Source organism: Coregonus lavaretus, assembly GCF_964263955.1.
Source record: "Coregonus lavaretus genome assembly, chromosome: 27".
In the NCBI taxonomy this organism is placed as follows: Eukaryota; Metazoa; Chordata; class Actinopteri; order Salmoniformes; family Salmonidae; genus Coregonus; species Coregonus lavaretus.
This window is the reverse complement of record NC_140014.1, coordinates 26588960-26608526: the sequence shown is the minus strand read 5'-3', so window position 1 is coordinate 26608526 and position 19567 is coordinate 26588960. Positions and strand designations below refer to the sequence as shown.

The window sequence follows — 19567 nt, the reverse complement described above, 5'->3', positions numbered from 1 at the left end:
ATCTGAGTGAGCGTGACTAACAAAATCAATGAAGGCCCCCTGGAGGTCAGGGCCCCTGGGCACATGCCCTGCGTGCCCGGTCGGTATTTAGATAGCTGGCTAGACTAACTACCAATCTAAAACTTGTTAGCTGACATGGCTAATTGAGTGACTGTCAGTGACTGACATAAGAGAAAAACTGTTGATGCACAACCAAATTTCGAAATTGCATCTTGTGTATTTGACTATTCTTATTTTCAACACTAAGTTGAGAACCCGACTGAGTTCATAAAAAAATTAAGAAAGCTAAATTATTATTATTTTTGGACATTGGTCTGTGGGCCTACAAAAGGGGGGCCAGTTGCCCATCCCTGCAGTAGCTCCATGTGTAACAAAAGGACAAAGCCGAGGTGCACATCCGTATCGCTTAAAGTAATTAAAAACAATATGCTAACATGACAAACAACAAAACATTTGAATGCTGGTAATACTCATTATTTCACAGACTAGTTTTTTGGTGTTAAAAATAATGTTAAAAGACACTTAAAGTCTCAGGTAACATCGCTTTAATACCAGTGGCACTTGAAACACTACTAGCGGACAGAAACTTTGGGTGTATTCCTCTAAAAATCACTGTTCAATTACATATTATTCAAAGAGACAAAGTTGGTATCATTAGAAAGCAGAGATACTCTTTACAACAAAATGTCTCAATATGTTTGACTATAGTCAAGACATTTTCATGATCGTCATCATTGATGACCTGTGTAGTAAAAACACAGTGGCTGTTGAAAGAGAAGTTCCCTCTTCCTACCTACAGATATCAGTCACTTTCCATCTATGCATTAGGGGCCCAGAGGGCCCTTCTCTTCTCCAGTGATGAACAGGTGTACAGGCTTCTGGGACTGCAGCATCTGAGCGGCCCTCTGGGCCCCGGTGATGGCAGCGAGGCGCTGGGCGTCGTAGCGGGAGTAGAGGGCTGTGCAAGTCCAGCTAGCCTCCTCTCCTTGGCCCCCTGCCTGCAGCATGTTGCACACCTCACTGTAGAAGTGAGGGTAGGAAGGCAGCCCATAGAAGATCAGGTTCTGGATGCCCTTGATGGTGTATCTGATAGGGGGGTTGACATAATTATTCAATGGGAAAGTTTAATGCAACATTATTATACACAGCTGGACAACTTCCTGTTTACAGACAACAAAAATGTGCCTGACATATTTCAAACGGAGCACCACTTTTACCTCTTGTAGAAGTGGAAGCGTTCGGTGAAGAGAATAAACTGTTTATCTCCCTTCTGGAAAAAGTGCCTGGCGCGGGACAGCTCTGACTTGGTCGAGTACTCGCATATGCTGGCAAAGTTCATCTCCTCCTTCTTCATGTAGTTGCGCAGCCGGACGTAGTCGAAGTATGAGGGAACATAGATGAGCGTGTGGGACATGACCGAGTCCCTGTACTGGGGCAGGACCTTGTCCACAAAGAATTGGAACCTGCCAGGGAAAACGGGGTTAAATTAAGAAAAGGTTTTATTCATTGATTGATTTTAAGATGTCATTATAACATTTAAGCACAATAGGAGGTAGTCAATGACTTCCAATTGTTTACAATGAAACCTCACTATAATAAATAAACCATGAATTTCCTCTGTAGTCCGTTCTGATCTTGTGGTATTAAAAGTTGCCATTTGCAGAGTAGGGTTGATCTTGTCTTGACATGGAACGTATCAGTGCAGTGCGCCCTCTAGTATTCCTTATGTGTCTTACACCAGGCTGTCCGTTGCAAATCTGAGACTTAATTTGGCGATATTTGGGTAGACCTCTAAGACACTGTATGCTACTCCAAATATCGCGAAATCTGATATTATCGTTTTGCGCCGTTAATGACTAGATATTTCCAGACGGTGCATTTTTTTCATTCTTGTTTATGATATTAGTCACATTCTCATTAAATAATCTTAGTATGGCAAAAAATAAAGCTTAGTTAATTAATTTAGACTTCATTTTCAACATATTGATAAAGCCTAACTGAAGTTCAAACAGAGTATAGTCTTGTATCACAATATATCGTCTTGCACTTCACAATATATTGTCAATGTCAAAAATCACAATATTCAATTTATTCATATATCAGCCCAACCCTAATTTCCTGCCCAGATTTTATACCATCGTAGGATACTGCTGAAGAGTACAGAGTGGGTCTTTACCTTGCATCCTGGTCCATGAAGCTGTAAGACTTGATCATCTGGAAGACATGAGGGAGCTGAACCAGAACCTGGCAGATGGAGCCTGTTATAGGCATATTCTTTGTGGCAACCTGGAATAAGAATGTGAAAAACATAACTTTCATTATACCCAATTAACAATGTTTCTAATGGCATGGCGTATAACTCATTAGTTGAAATCGTACAGACGGTGGATTGAAGAGGCCACACAGGCTAAGTGCACACTGACCTGGCCACGGTAGTTAAAGCAGTGCTTAGAGATTATGTTGTTGATCTGTGGGTCCTGGATAGAGCTGAACACCAGTGTCTGGCGATAGTACTTGGCCCAGTTGTTCAGGTTCCACATGCGCACCCTGGAGAAGTCCACCCCATGGGGGTCCAAGGGCTGCAGGTTCAGATGCTTCATCACATGCTGGAAGAAAGCACAGCAGGGATTGTGGTTAAAGCAACACTGAGAAAAGTTCAGTGGTGTAGAAGGTCCCTTTACACAGGAAGGTAATCCACTAAAATACAAAAAAAGGCAGCCTGTATGATGCCATAGTGATACTTCCCTGAATTATACACATTATTTACAATAGCAGAAGCAGATATTTTTGGCTTGGTTTAACATTGTCCTTATAACAGAACTTGATAAAATATGGAGGCAACTTAATCTAGGCTACTGTTTATCAATCCAGCCTAACCCTGCCGGTAGCACTCCCTAACCGCACTAGCAGGTAACCCTGACACTATAGGTAACCCTACCTAACCGCACTAGCAGGTAACCCTAACACTATAGCTAGGTAACCCTACCAGTAGGTGCTCCCAGTTCTGCATGAGGAAGACGTCAGCCTGGTCCACCACCAGTATCTCGATGGAGGACAGAAAGTCAAAGTCCCGCTTGGACTCGCCCTCCACCCCCAGCACCGTACGCAGGCCCAGCGGAGACGCTATGATGATGTCAGAAGAGTAGAAGGGTGCATAGAGCCGAATGCTTCTCCTCAAGATGGACACGCCTGGTTTGAAGAGGGTGGGGGTCAAAGGTCGATAATGGTCAGATATAGCGGCAATGAGACGAATGTGGAGGCAAAAATGGAATGGAATCTATTGTGAATGAATGTCTATGTTTTGTGTAAATGTACTGAAATATAAAGGTATTTTAGGGAAATATAAACACACGACAACATAACAAACATTCTCATTGAGTTTGCCTGCAGTGTAATACACATCCTATTTGCTTGCTGACCTATCCTGAAGTGGTCGTCGATGTTGCCAGAGAAAATGGCGGTGTAGTCATCTGGTCTGAAGAGGTTGGGCGGCGTGTCCACTGGCTCCTCTCCAAACTCGTCCTTGAACCTCTTCTTGTTGCTGACATCCATCTTCCTGCCCTTGGTCTCCAGGAGGCTGATGAGGGTCTGGACCACACGCAGAGCTCCATCTCGGAACGGCACCAGGATCAGAACCTGTACACAGACGCATGAGGGAACTGATTACAATATCTTGATGGTGAAAAGGGGTAGACTAACCAGATGTGTAAACAACATTCAGTCCCTCCAACAGAGCTGGATTACTAATCAGCACACCTTGGTGCTACTCTGGATTGGGACAAAGTACACAAGTAAACAGGTGCCTTACCTTGGGTCGGGTCAGGCCTTGGTCCCGGGGCTCATCCTGTGGCTCAACCCTGGCCTTGTTCCCCACGGCCTTGTCCGCGGCTTGGTTCTCCCTCATCTGGGCATTATGACCCAGAACGCCGGAGTTGGCCTTCAGCACGTGGTTGAGTGCGTGGAGGCAATAGGCACTGCGGACCTGCCGGCCCTTGGTGAGTGGTGAGCTCTCTGGGAAGTACACGTCCCTGTAGGAACCCATGAGAGACAGCAGCTCCAGCTGCAGTGGACTGACCTCCTCCACGGCCCCCTTTGGGTTGGAGGTCTGGTTCAGAGACGTCCAGTTAGTTTCCAGGACTTTGTGGAGTGCAAGAGGCCTTTTGTCTTTCTCCTGGCCGGCAGGACCAAATTTCTCCAGAGGGGAAGTGCAGAGGAGGGTGCCCAGTTTTGGCCACTGTGGTGTGATGTGTGTGCGGAAGGGGATGGTGAAGGTGGACATGACGAGAGGTTACACAATGTTGGCCGTAAAACTTTAAACAAGAACACATACAAATATAATTAAGCTCAGACGAATGTGGGCTTACCTTGACCTGAGTCTTGGCCTTAGTGCCAGCAGTGATCCTTGTTACGTCCTCCTCGCTAATCTCTGTGTCAAGGTGCAGCTTAAAGGGGTCTAAAAAAGACAGGAAGATCTTTTAAAAATGGGAAACACATTGAAGCATTGCCTTTTCACTCCAAAGACACCTTCAAGAGTTGTTTGCTGCACTGAACTATGAAGACTTCCAGAGCTGGATAGTGGATAGTCCCCTGTAGCTCAGTTGGTAGAGCATGGCGCTTGCAACGCCAGGGTTGTGGGTTCGTTTCCCATGGGGGGCCAGTATGAAAATGTATGCACTCACTAACTGTAAGTCGCTCTGGATAAAAGTGTCTGCTAAATTACTAAAATGTAAATGGATAGAAAAGCAGAATGAAGGAGGACTAAATCGTTCTCAATGTTCGCTTACCTTCCTTGTCCTCTTGTTTAGCAGTACTCTCTGCGCCCTCCTGTTCTCCTTCTCCACAGAAGTTGTTCTCCAGACAGAACTGAGACTCATGTTCCTTGTCCTCAAACTCCACTCCTCCTGCTGTTTCGTCCTCCATAGCATCCTCACCCCCTTCATTTGGTCCTGCTTCCTCCTCATCTGCCTCTTTTGGTGTCACAGTCAAATAATATCCTGCTTCTTGATATTCCTCATCTTCCTCACCATCTCCATCACTGCCTTCTACAATCAAGCAGCATAGACAATTCTAAATTCTGATCTGCAATGTCACTCCATGACTGTTCTAAAGACAAACGACAATCATGACGTAAACAATATTCAATATATCTGCAAGCAAAACTATGCTTCAATCAGTGTGCACTTTGACTTGCCTTCACTGAGATGCTCTTCTTCATCATCTACACTCTCATCTTCGCTTTCGTGGTCTGCATGGCTGCTTAGAGTTGACAACAACTTCTGGTATGCTGACTTTTGCTCAGTTTCGTCATCCTCGTCACTTTCAGCACTGGACTGCACCGGGCTGTCTGGCTGTAGCAAAGAGAAAACACATTTCAAAAACGCTAACTAGCTAGCTAACTAATTTTAAGTCAAATAAGTAGCTAGTTAGCCGATGAGACAGTACTTACCAGATCCAATATTTGTGTTTTCTCTGCCTTTTCTGTGACTCTAGAATTAATAATTTCAAACATTTGATTTATAAACATGGACTTTATTATATGCAGTGTCAAGTGATGTGTAGCCAGTAAGCTAGCTATTTGCTAGCTAGTTACGTTAGCTATAGCTAATTGAGGAATACAAGTCACAGTGAATTTGAATTGCTGCGTACATATCATGGAATGGATGCTCCTCCCCAAATTCTTTCAGATGTTTCTTCTGCTTTTTTGATAAATTGTTGAAGATCTGATTCTTCTGTTTTCTCTTCCCCATCGTTGACGGTTCAGTCACTAGCTAGCTAGATAGATAGCTAACGTTAGGTTGGTGGGGAAACACGTGTGTTTGGTTTTTTTCGCAGAACAAAATTGTCACTTCCGGTATTCCATTTAAAGGGACAATCCACTGTAGTCATTGTATGTTGATGGCAGCAAAGTTTTATATGGGACATATTTGATCAAAGCTTTGAGAAAAGACTCCACTTTATCATTTTCTCCTGGAACCTACTCTTGCTACCATAGAGGGATGCCGCTATAAAACAGATGCATCCTTGACAACATTATAATAGGTCATCAAAGTTTTCATCTGCTGAAGCTTTCATTTGCTGATAGGTTGCGGCGGTATGGCGTTGGAAAGTGGGGGCACAAGAACTGTTAGGTTGTTGATCTGCAGTGACCTCTCAACTAGCTGTTGCCTATTTGGCGATATTTGACCAATTCATTAATTATGGGGATATCAGTTTACTGTTTGCCTGTTTTAGCTGTTACCATGGCAGAACTAGTTTTTTTAACTCAGAACATTTTTTACTTTTACGTGTCAATGAGGAAAATGAACAATAGCGCATGTTGATGTTGTACATCCACACCAGACGCGATCAGGACACGCAGGTTGAAATATCAAAACGAACTCTCAACTAACTATATTAATTTGGGGACAGGTCGAAAAGCATTAAACTTTCATGGCTATTTTGCTAGCTTGTTGTTGCTAGCTAATTTGTCCAGGGATATAAACATTGGGTTGTTATTTTACCTGAAATGCACAAGGTCCTCTACTCAGACAATTAATCCACATATAAAATGGTAAACTGAGTTAGTTTCTAGTAATCTCACAACCTTCAGTCTTCTTCTTCTTTGGGTTTTATATAGCGGTTGGCAACCAATTTTAAACTGGATTAGCACCACCGACTGGAGTGTGGACCTCAGTTCATTTTTCAATCACCCTGCGTATATGCACCTAAAAACCAATGAGGAGATGGGAGAGGCGGGACTTGCAGCGCGTCAGGCGTCACAAATAGAACAAGTTCTATTTTAGAGGTTGTCTAGACAGACGCGCGCGAGCAGTTTGGATGCAATGATTAAATAACATTTATGTGTACATTTATTTTGCAACGGTGTGGTCAGAAAGGTTGTCTAATCCCGAGCCGACAATCGGGGACCCTTGCACCAGGGACGCCTTTGCTAATTTGGCAGACCCTGGCTGTGACTCCACTCTCTGAAGGTGTCTCAGGGAGAGCAGGATATGCTACAACAACAAAAACATTTCCAATTCACACATGCATATTAATACACACTTGTACATGTGTGAAATAGGACAAATAAGCACCCACTAAATTATATTATTATTAGCCTTACAAGAATGCACCATGTAAAACACCTTCTTGCATTCCAATGGAGGGCACAATCTCAACACAAGACAAAGAAATAGAGGTCGCATCTTAACAGAGATGTGACCAAGCTAACATATGGAATTGTTTTTAAATGGTCATACCAAGGATCCTTTAGCTATTTGATTTGGACATTTAGGACCCCTTTAGGTATACAAAATATATATAAAAAATGTATTTGATTAAACATTGAATTTGGCCTTACTGCTATTAGCCCATAGAAACGCATTGAATAACAGATTCATTCAATAAATCAAAATGAAGTAAGTTTTGAAGTGTCTGTCATATATCAAATAAAATTGTATTTGTCACATGCGCCGAATACAACCTTACAGTGAAATGCTTACTTACAAGCCCTTAACCAACAATGCAGTTTAAAGAAAAATAAGTGTTTAATAAAAAATAGATAAGTTAAAATAAAAGAGATATATCTGAGAGATATAAGAAAGATCAGGAAATTATTATTTATTATTTTACCAATATTTAACCCCTTTTTTTTGGCACTAAATTACTTCCATATATACTTCCATGTATTTTTTAAGACTGGTACCGGGTTACCTTCAGACAAGTCTTGAGGCTTGTGAGCGTCCTAGAGCAAAACATGTAGGTGTTCGTCTTACCTTTCCATGGAGAGGTCATATTAGTGTGATGCCCAAACTGTTCGGATACTACAGTCATGGTCAAATGTTTTGAGAATGATACAAATACACATTTTCACAAAGTCTGCTGCCTCAGTTTTGATGATGGCAATTTGCATATACTCCAGAATGTCATGAAGAGTGATCAGATGAATTGCAAAGTCCCTCTTTGCCATGAAAATGAACTTAATCCCCCAAAAACATTTCCACTGCATTTCAGCCCTGCCACAAAAGGACCAGCTGCCATCATGTCAGTGATTATCTCCTTAACACAGGTGAGAGTGTTGACGAGGACAAGGCTGGAGATCACTCTGTCATGCTGATTGAGTTAGAATAACAGACTGGAAGCTTTAAAAGGAGGGTGGTGCTTGAAATCATTGTTCTTCCTCTGTTAACCATGGTTACCTGCAAGGAAACACGTGACGTCATCATTGCTTTGCACAAAAAGGGCTTCACAGGCAAAGATATTGCTGCTAGTAAGATTGCACCTAAATCAACAATTTTTCGGATCATCAAGAACTTCAAGGAGAGAGGTTCAATTGTTGTGAAGAAGGCGTCAGGGCGCCCAAGAAAGTCCAGCAAGCGGCAGGACCGTCTCCTAAAGTTGATTCAGCTGCGGGATCGGGGCACCACCAGTGCAGAGCTTGCTCAGGAATGGCAGCAGGCAGGTGTGAGTGCATCTGCACGCACAGTGAGGCAAAGACTTTTGGAGGATGGCCTGGTGTCAAGAAGGGCAGCAAAGAAGCCACTTCTCTCCAGGAAAAACATCAGGGACAGACTGATATTCTGCAAAAGGGACAGGGATTGGACTGCTGAGGACTGGGGTAAAGTCATTTTTTCTGATGAATCCCCTTTCCGATTGTTTGGGGCATCCAGAAAACACCTTGTCCGGAGAAGACAAGGTGAGTGCTACCATCAGTCCTGTGTCATGCCAACAGTAAAGCATCCTGAGACCATTCATGTGTGGGGTTGCTTCTCAGCCAAGGGAGTGGGCTCACTCACAATTTTGCCTAAGAACACAGCCATGAATAAAGAATGGTACCAACACACATCCTCAGAGAGAAACTTCTCCCAACCATCTAAGAACAGTTTGGTGACGACCAATGCCTTTTCCAGTATGATGGCGCACCTTGCCATAAGGCAAAAGTGATAACTAAGTGGCTCGGGGAACAAAACATCGAAATTTTGGGTCCATGGCCAGGAAACTCACCAGACCTTAATCCCATTGAGAACTTGTGGTCAATCCTCAAGAGGCGGGTGGACAAACAAAAACCCACAAATTCGGACAAACTCCAAGCATTGATTATGCAAGAATGGGCTGCCATCAGTCAGGATGTGGCCCAGAAGTTAATTGACAGCATGCCAGGGTGGATTGCAGAGGTCTTGAAAAAGAAGGGTCAACACTGCAAATATTGACTCTTTGCATAAACTTAATGTAATTGTCAATAAAAGCCTTTGACACTTATGGAATGCTTGTAATTATACTTCAGTATACCATAGTAACATCTGACAAAAATATCTCATTACACTGAAGCAGCGAACTTTGTGAAGACCAATACGCCTGTAGGGGTCGTAGAGCAAAACAGAGAGAGTCTCATCTTTCCATAGAGGGGTCATACCATTCGGATGCTTCAGACGTTTTTGTGAGAAGACCGATTTTCGGGATGTCTCCTGGTCTGACAAACACAGCTTAACAATATTATTCCTCATAGGTATCCTAGCGGGCCTGTGTTTACTTCCTGGAGACTGAAAGCAGTATGAAACTTCAATGTTGACATGTGGACTGTATCAAAAGGGGACTAATGAAGAATATATTTAAAAAATAGTTTAAGTAATATCCCCCTTTAATAACAATTTAACTTTCTAGTCACACTTTTTAAATTAAGTGTTCCTATTTAATACCTATGTAATTACAGGGTAATTACAGTGAAGGTACACATTGTTACAGTACTTAAAACAGCCTTTATCTGTTTCTTTCTCGTCCTGCTGTCTTGAAGGGTAACCTGCGTGGCAGCTGACCTCTTCTGAAAAACCCATGGGGAAAATATGTTGGGAACTGAGACTGGGTGTACTGACTATGCTGGAAATAGAACACAACCTTTGGTCTTCAATATTTGTTGTGTATGTATTTACATCAGGGGTTGTCATATTAGGCCCAGTGTCTCAATTACTCCCACTTGTCCCTTATGCTTGATGGCCTAAATGGTTAAAATAATAGTAAATAACCAATGCAATACTAAAACCAATACAGTAGAGATCTAAACCCTACAGTAAAACAGACTAATCCACTAAATACAGCATTATTCCTGAGGCTGTGTGAATCAGCTATGCCAACCCGTTTTGGAAATGGGTTATTGAATGGATACAAATCTTTAAAGTCCTACAAATCTGTTTTTGATCAGTAAAAAGAAAAAGACACTTTAACTATTTTGCATATTAGACTTTACCAAGGAAAAGTGTTTATCAGAATCGATGCGTCATATTTCTTTGCTGATTTTTAAAATACTTTAAAAGTTTAAATGTTTTTGTAAGTGGGCTGCTTTGTGAGTATAAATTGGACGTAATAATTTAAGACTGTGTTCTTGAAAGAACAATTCATTCTTTATGTAGAAAAACCATACTTAAAGCTGGAATCCGTAGCAGTGAAACTGCCACGTTCGTTTGCGATTTTACAACAAAGATGTTAATTCAAACAACAAACACTTTTTCCCTCGGACATCATTGCACTTGTGATAGAACAGCAGAGTATGTATTATGATTTTTTTTACCAAGATGCTGGATGCTTCTCTCCTCGATTCATAAACAAAACAAAAACCATAACAAATGTGCCTGGTGCGACCAGTGGCGCTGTTTCACCTAATGCGGATTCCAGCTTTAAGGGTTTCTTGCGCTATTGTATTTAGAAGAATCATGTAGGTTTGTAAGGTTATCTATACATTAATAATTATAGCTATTTTTCAATACACTACATATAACCTCCCGAGTGGCGCAGTGGTTTAAGGCACTGCATCGCAGTGCTAGCTGTGCCACTAGAGATCCTGGTTCGATTCCAGGCTCTGTCATAGCCGGCCGCGACCGGGAGACCCATGGGGCGGCGCACAATTGGCCCAGCGTCGTCCAGAGTAGGGATGTAGCTCAGTTGGTAGAGCATGGCGTTCGCAACGCCAGGGTTGTGGGTTCGATTCCCACGGGGGGCCAGTATGAAAAAAATTAAAATAAATAATGTATGCACTAACTGTAAGTCTCTCTGGATAAGAGCGTCTGCTAAATTACTAAAATGTATATACAAAGGTATGTGGACACTCCTTCAAATTAGTGGATTTGGCTATTTCAGCCACACCCTTTGCTGACAGTTGTATAAAATTGAGCACACAGCCATGCAATCTCCATAGACAAACATTGGCAATAGAATGGCCCGTACTGAAGAGCTCAGTGACTTTCAACGTGGCACCGTCATAGGATGCCACCTTTCCAACAAGTCAGTTCGTCAAATTTCTGTCCTGCTAGAGCTGCCCCGGTCAACTGTAAGTGCTGTTATTGTGAAGTGGAAAAGTCTAGGAGCAACAATGGCTCAGCCACGAAGTCGTAGGCCACACAAGCTCACAGAACGGGACCGCCGAGTGCAGAAGCGGTAAAATCGCCTGTCCTCGGTTGCAACACTCACTACCGAGTTCCAAACTGCCTCTGGAAGCAATGTCAGCACAATAACTGTTTGTCGGGAGCTTCATAAAATGGGTTTCCATGGCCGAGCAGCCGCACACTAGCCTAAGATCACCATGCGTAATGCCAAGCGTCGGCTGGAGTGGTGTAAAGCTTGCGCGCCATTGGACTCTGGAGCAGTTCTCTGGAGTGGGTTTGGCGGATGCCAGGAGAACGCTACCTGCCCCAATGCATAGTGCCAACTGTAAAGTTTGTTGGAGGAGGAATAATGGTCTGGGGCTGATATTCATGGTTCGGGCTAGGCCCCTTAGTTCCAGTTAAGGGAAATCTTAATGCTACAGAATACAATTACATTCTAGACGAATCTGTGCTTCCAACTTTGTGGCAACAGTTTGGGTAAGGCCTTTTCCTGTTTCAGCATGACAATGTCCCTGTGCACAAAGCGAGGTCCGTACAGAAATGGTTTGTCGAGATCGGTGTGGAAGAACTTGACTAGCCTGCACAGAGCCCTGACCTCAACCCCATCAAACACCTCTGTGATGAATTGGAACGCCGACTGCGAGCCAGGCCTAATGGCCCAACATCAGTGCCCGACCTCACTAATGCTCTTGTGGCTGAATGGAAGCAAGTCCCTGCAGCAATGTTCCAACATCTAGTAGAAAGCCTTCCCAGAAGAGTGGAGGCTGTTATAGCAGCAAAGGGGGACCAACTCCATATTAATGCCCATGATTTTGGAATGAGATGTTTGACTAGCAGGTGTCCACATACTTTTGGTCATGTAGTGTATGTTTTACTCAATGTATGTTTTCATATCCTGAATATATGCTTTTTTTAAACACAAGATACAGTGGATTACTGTAAAAAAAAAAAAAAAAAAAAAAGTTTGATAGCTTTTAAACATGGTCTTCGTTAGTTCCATAATTCAAATTTAAGTCAGTGTTGCCTTTTGACACAATGTAACATTTCAAATTTATTGGCACATTCCAATGGACAAATGTCAACCAATCACACACCCAGATTACATTTTTCACAATGTAAAGTAACCCCAATGAAGAAAACAAGTCCCCATTTCATAAAAAGAAAGGAATACAACAAATAAAACGTTGTATAACTATAACCCATATACCACACTGACACCCATACGGGACACGTAGTGCCTAACGTAGTGCCTCAGAAATGGGATCTCTGTTGACAGTCAGTGACAGTAGTGGGCTTTAGAACACTGTTAGCAAGGCAAAGACTCCATAAAGCAGAGCACAGGGGTACGCTACCAACAGCTGCTGGCCCTCCATAGCCAGGGTGGAAATGAAGATCTTGGAAGCTGAGAAACTGCACCAGCCAATCACCAGCAAGGCCAGGATAGTTCCAACGATCCCTCTGTATAGAAATCAAAAGTCAGATTTGAAAAAATTTACAACAAAGGACATGACAGAAAATAAATCAAGATGAGACAATATCAGTTGTTTTACGCAATATTATTTAGGTAACCTTTTTATTGTTTCTGGACTGGATAGGCCTACTCACTGTAGGGAAAATATGACTGCAAAAGCAGATAGTGCAACCATGGGGAGGAGGCAGTATCCCAGAACACTGGCTACACAGCCATAGGACACAGTCAGGGAACTCAGCAGGGTCAACAGGGTGTACATCGCCATGCAGCCGATGGCACTGATCCCATAGACATAGCCAAAGTGGGATTTGCCTGCCTACATAAAATGGTAAATGCATTTAGTTACAGTACATGCTTTCAGTACAGTACATGCACATTTACATAGCTACAAATGCTTTTTATTTGAATAGTGTCTTATGATGACTTGGCTGTGAAAATATGAAGCACACACACACACGGACATGAGCTGATCCGGAGGTTCCTCACCATAAGTAAAGTGGCACCCAGAGCAATACAGAACAGAATAGGGCCCGTCAGGTCGGTCTCATTCATGATGCTGCCATCAGCTGGCATCATAGGGTTCAGCACTGTCAACGTCTTCTGCCATATGTGCTCAAAATTAATGCCAAGCTCTGCACAAATAAACAACAGATTAATAAAAACAGATGTGAATATGAGAAGACCCATATACACTTTCACATTGAAATATGTTATTTCTTTAATTTGAGTTCTGTTAAAGATTCATCCCCAGATAAAACAATGTGTTGAATAAACCCCCAGTTTAGAGCAGTACTAGTGACTCAGGTCTTACCCTCCAGCAATGGAGACTCTTCTTTATATGATCCGTCTGTTCCAGCTGTGTATTGATATGTCCCAGCAGGCATTGGTGGCTGGAAGGCCTGTCCTGTATAAGGCTGGCCCGTAGAGGGGGCAAACACACCAGGCATGGACACATCTATGCCACTAATAACAAAACACAAATCTTACTGGCTAAATGTATCTACTTTCTTTCCAAAAACGTAGGGGAAGATGAGCGGGATGTGCCCCCTTTGTAACCCTCCCTTTCTATGATGACATAATGTAATTTACCTTCTTATTGACACATTCAAATCTTCCCAGTCCAAAAGTTGAATGAATAGTTTTACACCACCACTCAGGAATGCAGAGTTTACCCCATATACTTACTCATCCTCATACTCTGGGTTATGGTCATAGCCATCGCCGTAGTCGTAGGCCACCTGTCCCTGGTCATCGATGTAATACCCTGACTGGTAGAAGTCCTGTTCAAATTGCTGAAAGTCCCCCATTGCTATAGAGTAGGCAGAAATGATTAAGATAAAGATCATGACTGTAACAGTAGAGTGAAGTGAGGGGTATACCACAAATCACCATTATATAAACTACAAATGATAATACAAATAGCTATTGTGCTTTATCCTTTGGTCAACAGCATATTCACACTACAGCAAGCCAGATATCCTTAAGATTTCACTCAAACTGCTAAGGCAAGATCATATTTAGTAACTGGGATTGCTTATCTCAATAGTATGAGGTCGCATCAGCACATACTTGATTGGATCTGGAGGCCTGTACCAGCCTATTGAAAGTATATTTACAGTCACAGCACCAGTGGCCTAGTAGCAACACTAAATAAACATGCATAAGAAACAGCCAATGTAAATATGTATGCCTGTGATATCAATCAGAGTCTATTCACTTCATTAAAGTACAATCACACCCCACACAGAGCCTTATTGCTAAATTCAGATTTCAAACCTTGAGGTAAATTCTCAGCAAGACCTCTTATTATGTTGTCAAGTAAGAGTTTGGGAAGAAAAGTTGACGCCTGTGTACTATAAATAGTTTTCTATTTTTGAACTGGGGGAATGACAAACCCAGAGAAGCAGACTAAGTAGCCCACTATCTATCTAATCTATTTCTTAATTGCTCTCTTTTTATTCTTTTTCATTCTGCTAGGTTTGGTAATAGGTATAATGCACATTACATCCATTTGCAGAAATGCAATGTTTTTGGATACTCGGTGGTACAGAACTGTTTACAGGGCTCTTATTTTGAAGCATTTTCGAACAGCGTAACCCGGATGTTGCTGGCTCAACATGGGTCAAGTCAAACATCTATTATATTGACAAGATAGTTGAGTGACTGCTCTAACAATGGCAATACATGTCCTCAAAGATGGAAGAGTCGGTGCTATCCGGAATCCTTGGGACGTCCCTACCCCATTGAAGTTTATTTTTGAAATGGTTAAAGTTAGGGTTAGGTAAGGGTTATGGGTAGCGACGTTCCAAGGATTGCAGATAGCTCTGACTTGACCAAGATGGAAGGCAGGCGGCGAGATCAGGTGGGACCATTCTAGCCAATTAGAGTGCAGATACTAAGTCGTTTTTATCAAATTTGCCGGAATTTCATTTGCATCCACTTATATTAGTACATTTGTAAGAGCCTAAACATTACGAAACTTCTATTCGATCAAATAAGCCTTACGTAATTCGACACTCTCTCATAGACCTCCAAACAAATAAGGGCTTATCGCACGCGGTAAGATTTTGGGCTGAGTAAATCCTCTTGCTTCGCCCCTTCCGCTCTGATCAAGTCAGTCATGTGATTTCTTTGTACTGAAGCTGAGTCAGAAAAGCATCGACGATTTTGTTCCAATTAAAGCAAGAAAATAAGGTAACCATGCATTAGCATTCACCAATACTGTGCATTTTAAAAGTATCCGATAAAGGTAGTCATACCTTGTAGCTAGTGTAAATGGCATTTGGTAAGTAGGTGCGTATTAAAAACAACCAAGTTCAGCTAACTAGCTAACATTACGTAACCTTCCTAAACCCAGTATCAGCTGGAGATGGCTAGCTGTCAACGGAAGCTTGGGAGAGCACAAAAAATGCCTGCTGATATTATTTAGTTTTACAGACACCCTTGCCATAATTCAGTTCTCTCTTTTAGTAATTGACGGGGGAATAAAATACATTTCCACCATGGCGGATGTAAGTATTAATTATTTGAACACAATCACTAATTATAACGATCTAACGTTAGCCAGATGAAGTCATAGCCAGTTGCTTCACGAGTGTAGTTAGCTATCTGGTCTGTGTTATTCTAACACATTGACACATTTGTTGCAGGACTTGAAGAGATACTTGTACAAACAACTACCAAGGTATGTTTGTTGTATGATTATGGTGTGTTCATTGTGATTCTTCTGTTGCTGAAACCTAATATTAATTTGACTAACGAATTATGTAATGTGTAGCTGACTACACTCCACTCCATGGTGAAGGAAGTTTCTGACGAACTCGACCAACTAAGTGGAGCAGAGACCAGGCTTTGTGGAATTCAGCTCCAACTACATCGATTTGCCCAAGGTCAATACTTAAAAATAAATAATGAAACGCTTACCTTGTATTTATGTTTGTCCTCTGTAGTTACGGGCGTGCCTTTGTTTGCTGAAATCCTTACTTTAACATTAAACGTTAATCACATACATCCACAGACTTTGCTCATTACTGTTACTCTAAAATGGCAAATGTGCATGTGCCAATTTGAATCTCAACAAGGAAACAGTCGGTGGTTGCATTTGATTAAAGTTTATTGAGAAAGTATGGAGGACAAACATAGGTACAAGGTAAGCGTTTCATAATTTAAATTTTTTGAAGTATTGACCTTGGGCGCGTCAATGTAGTAGGTACTGAATTCCACAAAGCCTGGTCTCTGCTCCACTCCGTTGGCGTTGATCAGAAACTTCCTTCACCATGGACTGGAGTTTAGTCAGCTATGTCTTGTGCTGCTCTCTTTCTCCTTATCCACCAGTGTTGAAGGTCTTCATGCAATCGTAGTGACAGACAGGGATGGTGTCCCAGTTATCAAAGGTAGGTCTCCTCACAACTGGGTTCTGTTCTAAAAGCTAGGTCATTTAGTTGACCTTCTCTTATCCATGTCCAATGTGTTGTGCTCAGTGTACCTGATATTTTCTCCTTCAGTGGCGAATGATAACGCACCAGAATATGCACTACGGCCAGGCTTCCTCTCCACCTTTGCATTGGCCACCGACCAGGGCAGTAAGCTAGGGCTCTCCAAAAACAAGAGCATCATCTGCTACTATAACACATACCAGGTAAGTTAAATCTAGACCTAACACTACATTGTTGCCTTGGCCTGGGGTGACTTGATAAGTTGAGTCAGGTGTGTTAGTGCTGGGCTAGAACAAGTGTGCATTCCCTGGGGCTCCCCAGGAATGGATTGAGAAACACTGACCTACAGGAAAGTATTCAGACCCCTTGACTTTTTCCACATTTTGTTACGTTACAGCCTTATTCTAAAATGGATTAAATCGTTTCCCCCCTCAATCTACACATAATACCCCATAATGACAAAGTAAAAACAGTTTTTTTGAAATGTTGGCAAATGTATAAAAAAAAAAAAAACTGAAATATTACATTTACATAAGTATTCAGACCCTTTACTCAGTACTTTGTTGAAGCACCTTTGGCAGTGATTAAATAGTATTCTTGGGTATGACTACAAGCTTGGTACACCTGTATTTGGGGAGTTTCTCCCATTCTTCTCTGCAGATCTTCTCAAGCTCTGTCAGGTTGGATGGGGAGCGTCGCTGCACAGCTATTTTCAGGTCTCTCCAGAGATGTTAGATCGGGATCCAGTCCGGGCTCTGGCTGGGCCACTCAAGGATATTCAGAGACTTGTCCAAAAGCCACTCCTGCGTTGTCTTGGCTGTGTCCTTAGGGTCGTTGTCCTGATGGAAGGTGAACCATCGCTCAGTCTGAGGTCCTGAGCGCTCTGGAGCAGGTTTTCATCAAGGATCTCTCTGTACTTTGCTCCGTTCATCTTTCCCTCGATCCTGACTAGTCTCCCAGTCCCTGCCGCTGAAAAACATCCCCACAGCATGATGCTGCCGCCATGCTTCACGGTAGGGATGGTGCCAGGTTTCCTCCAGACGTGACGCTCTGCATTCAGGCCAAAGAGTTCAATCTTGGTTTCATCAGATCAGCTTTTTACTGAGGAGTGGCTTCTGTCTGGCCACTCTACCATAAATGCCTGATTGGTGGAGTGCTGCAGAGATGGTTGTCCTTCTGGAAGGTTCTCCCATCGCCACAGAGGAGCTCTGTCAGAGTGACCATTGGGTTCTTTGCCACCTCCCTGACCAAGGTCCTTCTCCCCCGATTGCTCAGTTTGGCCGGGCTGCCAGCTCTAGGAAGAGTTGGTGGTTCCAAACTTCTTCCATTTAAGAATGATGGAGGCCACTGTGTTCTTGGGGACCTTCAAAGCTGCAAATTTTTTTGGTACCCTTCCCCAGATCTGTGCCTCGACACAATCCTGTCTCGGAGCTCTACAGACAATTCCTTCGACCTCATGGCTTGGTTCTTTGCTCTGACGTCAACTGTGGGACCTTATATAGACAGGTGTGTGCCTTTCCAAATCATATCCAATCAATTTAATTTACCACAGGTGGATTCCAATGAAGTTGTAGAAACATCAAGGATGAGCAATGGAAACAGGATGCACCTGAGCTCAATTTCGAGTCTTATAGCAAAGGGTCTGAATACTTATGTAAATAAGGTATTTCTGTTCTTTATATTTAATACATTTTAGAGTAAGGCTGTAACTTAACAAAATGTGGAAAAAGTAAAGGGGTCTGAATATTTTCCGAATGCACTGTATGTGCCTTGTTATACTGACAATCTTGTTTGATCGCCTCTCCTTTTGCCAGATTGTGCAGTTTAACCGATTACCATTGGTGATCAGTTTCATTGCAAGCAGTACTGCCAACACAGGTAAGATAAAGATCTCTACTTATCATATCTCCTCTGCATGAATGAGGATGAAAAGTACAGCATTCTGAAGGGTTATCCAAACTTAACTGATGTTGTTTGTAGGTTTGATCATCAGTCTGGAGAAAGAGCTCGTACCACTAATCGAAGAGCTACGGCAGGTAGTGGAGGTTGCATAGGAGTATCACCTTGACAACAAAAGGACTGTTCTGTGGCAGAATCACAAGATTGTGATCAGATCATGAAAAAGGAAACTGACATCTTTTTAATATCTCTATCACACACACAGATGTCAGTCTTGCCGCAACAGAGCCATGTTGTTTGATAGTGTCTTGATGCTGTACTGTTTGTCCTTCATGTTCTAATACTTGAATGTAACCCCTTCCTTACTTGTGTTTTTTGTAATTAAACTGTGTGACTCTTATGTAGCCATTTTCTTAAAATAAATATTCACAGAAAACATAGTATGAGGGTGACATCTTGTTGAGTAAAATGTAAGATCAAGCAAATGTCAACCAGTGAAAGATATCGGTCAATTTAGAAAAAGGAATTCCTGGAGGAACTGAAGTATCACAAAAATATATATGTATATATATATATATATCTACAACATTGGCATTGTGCATGTACCAGAAATTGCATGGTAAACATGGATATTGTTTAGATGTTCAGAGCCCACTTGTCTTTTGTCTTAGGTTACCAGGCAGTCATCTAATCTATGTGGAGCAGAGAGGATCTCTGGCTAACAGGAGTGACAAGCTACCAGTCTTGAGGTTAAGAACTTTTAGTTCATTGTGGGAATATGCCTATTTTGGCTGTCAACATCTGTCAGCTCCTCCTCTTCTCTCCACTTCTCCGCTTCATGTTGCCATCTTCCTTTTATCTGTGACTGAAAACGATAAACATTCATTTGTTAGGCTATTTTGCTCTGACTC

General features: G+C 42.3%; 3 protein-coding genes across 5 annotated transcripts; 1 reads left to right on the top strand and 2 right to left on the bottom strand.

Moving 5' to 3' along the window:
* Nucleotides 1-528: 528 nt before the first annotated feature.
* Nucleotides 529-5847, bottom strand: utp25 (UTP25 small subunit processor component). Its single transcript, XM_084144727.1, has 12 exons — nucleotides 5647-5847; nucleotides 5447-5486; nucleotides 5192-5348; nucleotides 4785-5042; nucleotides 4365-4453; nucleotides 3809-4234; nucleotides 3420-3636; nucleotides 2987-3189; nucleotides 2424-2606; nucleotides 2177-2286; nucleotides 1218-1463; nucleotides 529-1086 (listed from the first exon to the last, which is right to left on the bottom strand). Exons 1-12 carry the CDS (start codon nucleotides 5745-5747, stop codon nucleotides 825-827), a joined length of 2292 nt encoding a protein of 763 aa, XP_084000853.1. The 5' UTR covers nucleotides 5748-5847; the 3' UTR covers nucleotides 529-824.
* A 6526-nt stretch (nucleotides 5848-12373) lies between these two features.
* LOC311102924 (protein YIPF5-like) lies at nucleotides 12374-15687 on the bottom strand. Of its 3 annotated transcripts, none has more exons than XM_084144412.1 (6): nucleotides 15328-15424; nucleotides 14008-14131; nucleotides 13634-13785; nucleotides 13309-13454; nucleotides 12957-13138; nucleotides 12374-12809 (listed from the first exon to the last, which is right to left on the bottom strand). In XM_084144412.1, exons 2-6 carry the CDS (start codon nucleotides 14127-14129, stop codon nucleotides 12647-12649), a joined length of 765 nt encoding a protein of 254 aa, XP_084000538.1. In that variant the 5' UTR covers nucleotides 14130-14131; nucleotides 15328-15424; the 3' UTR covers nucleotides 12374-12646. The 3 variants fall into 3 exon arrangements, with proteins under 3 accessions (XP_084000538.1, XP_084000539.1, XP_084000540.1); XM_084144413.1 differs by lacking the exon at nucleotides 15328-15424 and adding an exon at nucleotides 15582-15687 and having other exon boundaries at nucleotides 12381-12809; XM_084144414.1 differs by lacking the exon at nucleotides 15328-15424 and adding an exon at nucleotides 14599-14623 and having other exon boundaries at nucleotides 12557-12809.
* lamtor3 (late endosomal/lysosomal adaptor, MAPK and MTOR activator 3) lies at nucleotides 14912-19097 on the top strand. The gene is made up of 7 exons (XM_084144415.1): nucleotides 14912-15516; nucleotides 15793-15833; nucleotides 15972-16006; nucleotides 16657-16715; nucleotides 16827-16960; nucleotides 18572-18635; nucleotides 18738-19097. The coding sequence occupies exons 2-7, from the start codon at nucleotides 15825-15827 to the stop codon at nucleotides 18809-18811; spliced, it is 375 nt and encodes a 124-aa protein (XP_084000541.1). The 5' UTR covers nucleotides 14912-15516; nucleotides 15793-15824; the 3' UTR covers nucleotides 18812-19097.
* The last annotated feature ends 470 nt before the right edge of the window (nucleotides 19098-19567 follow it).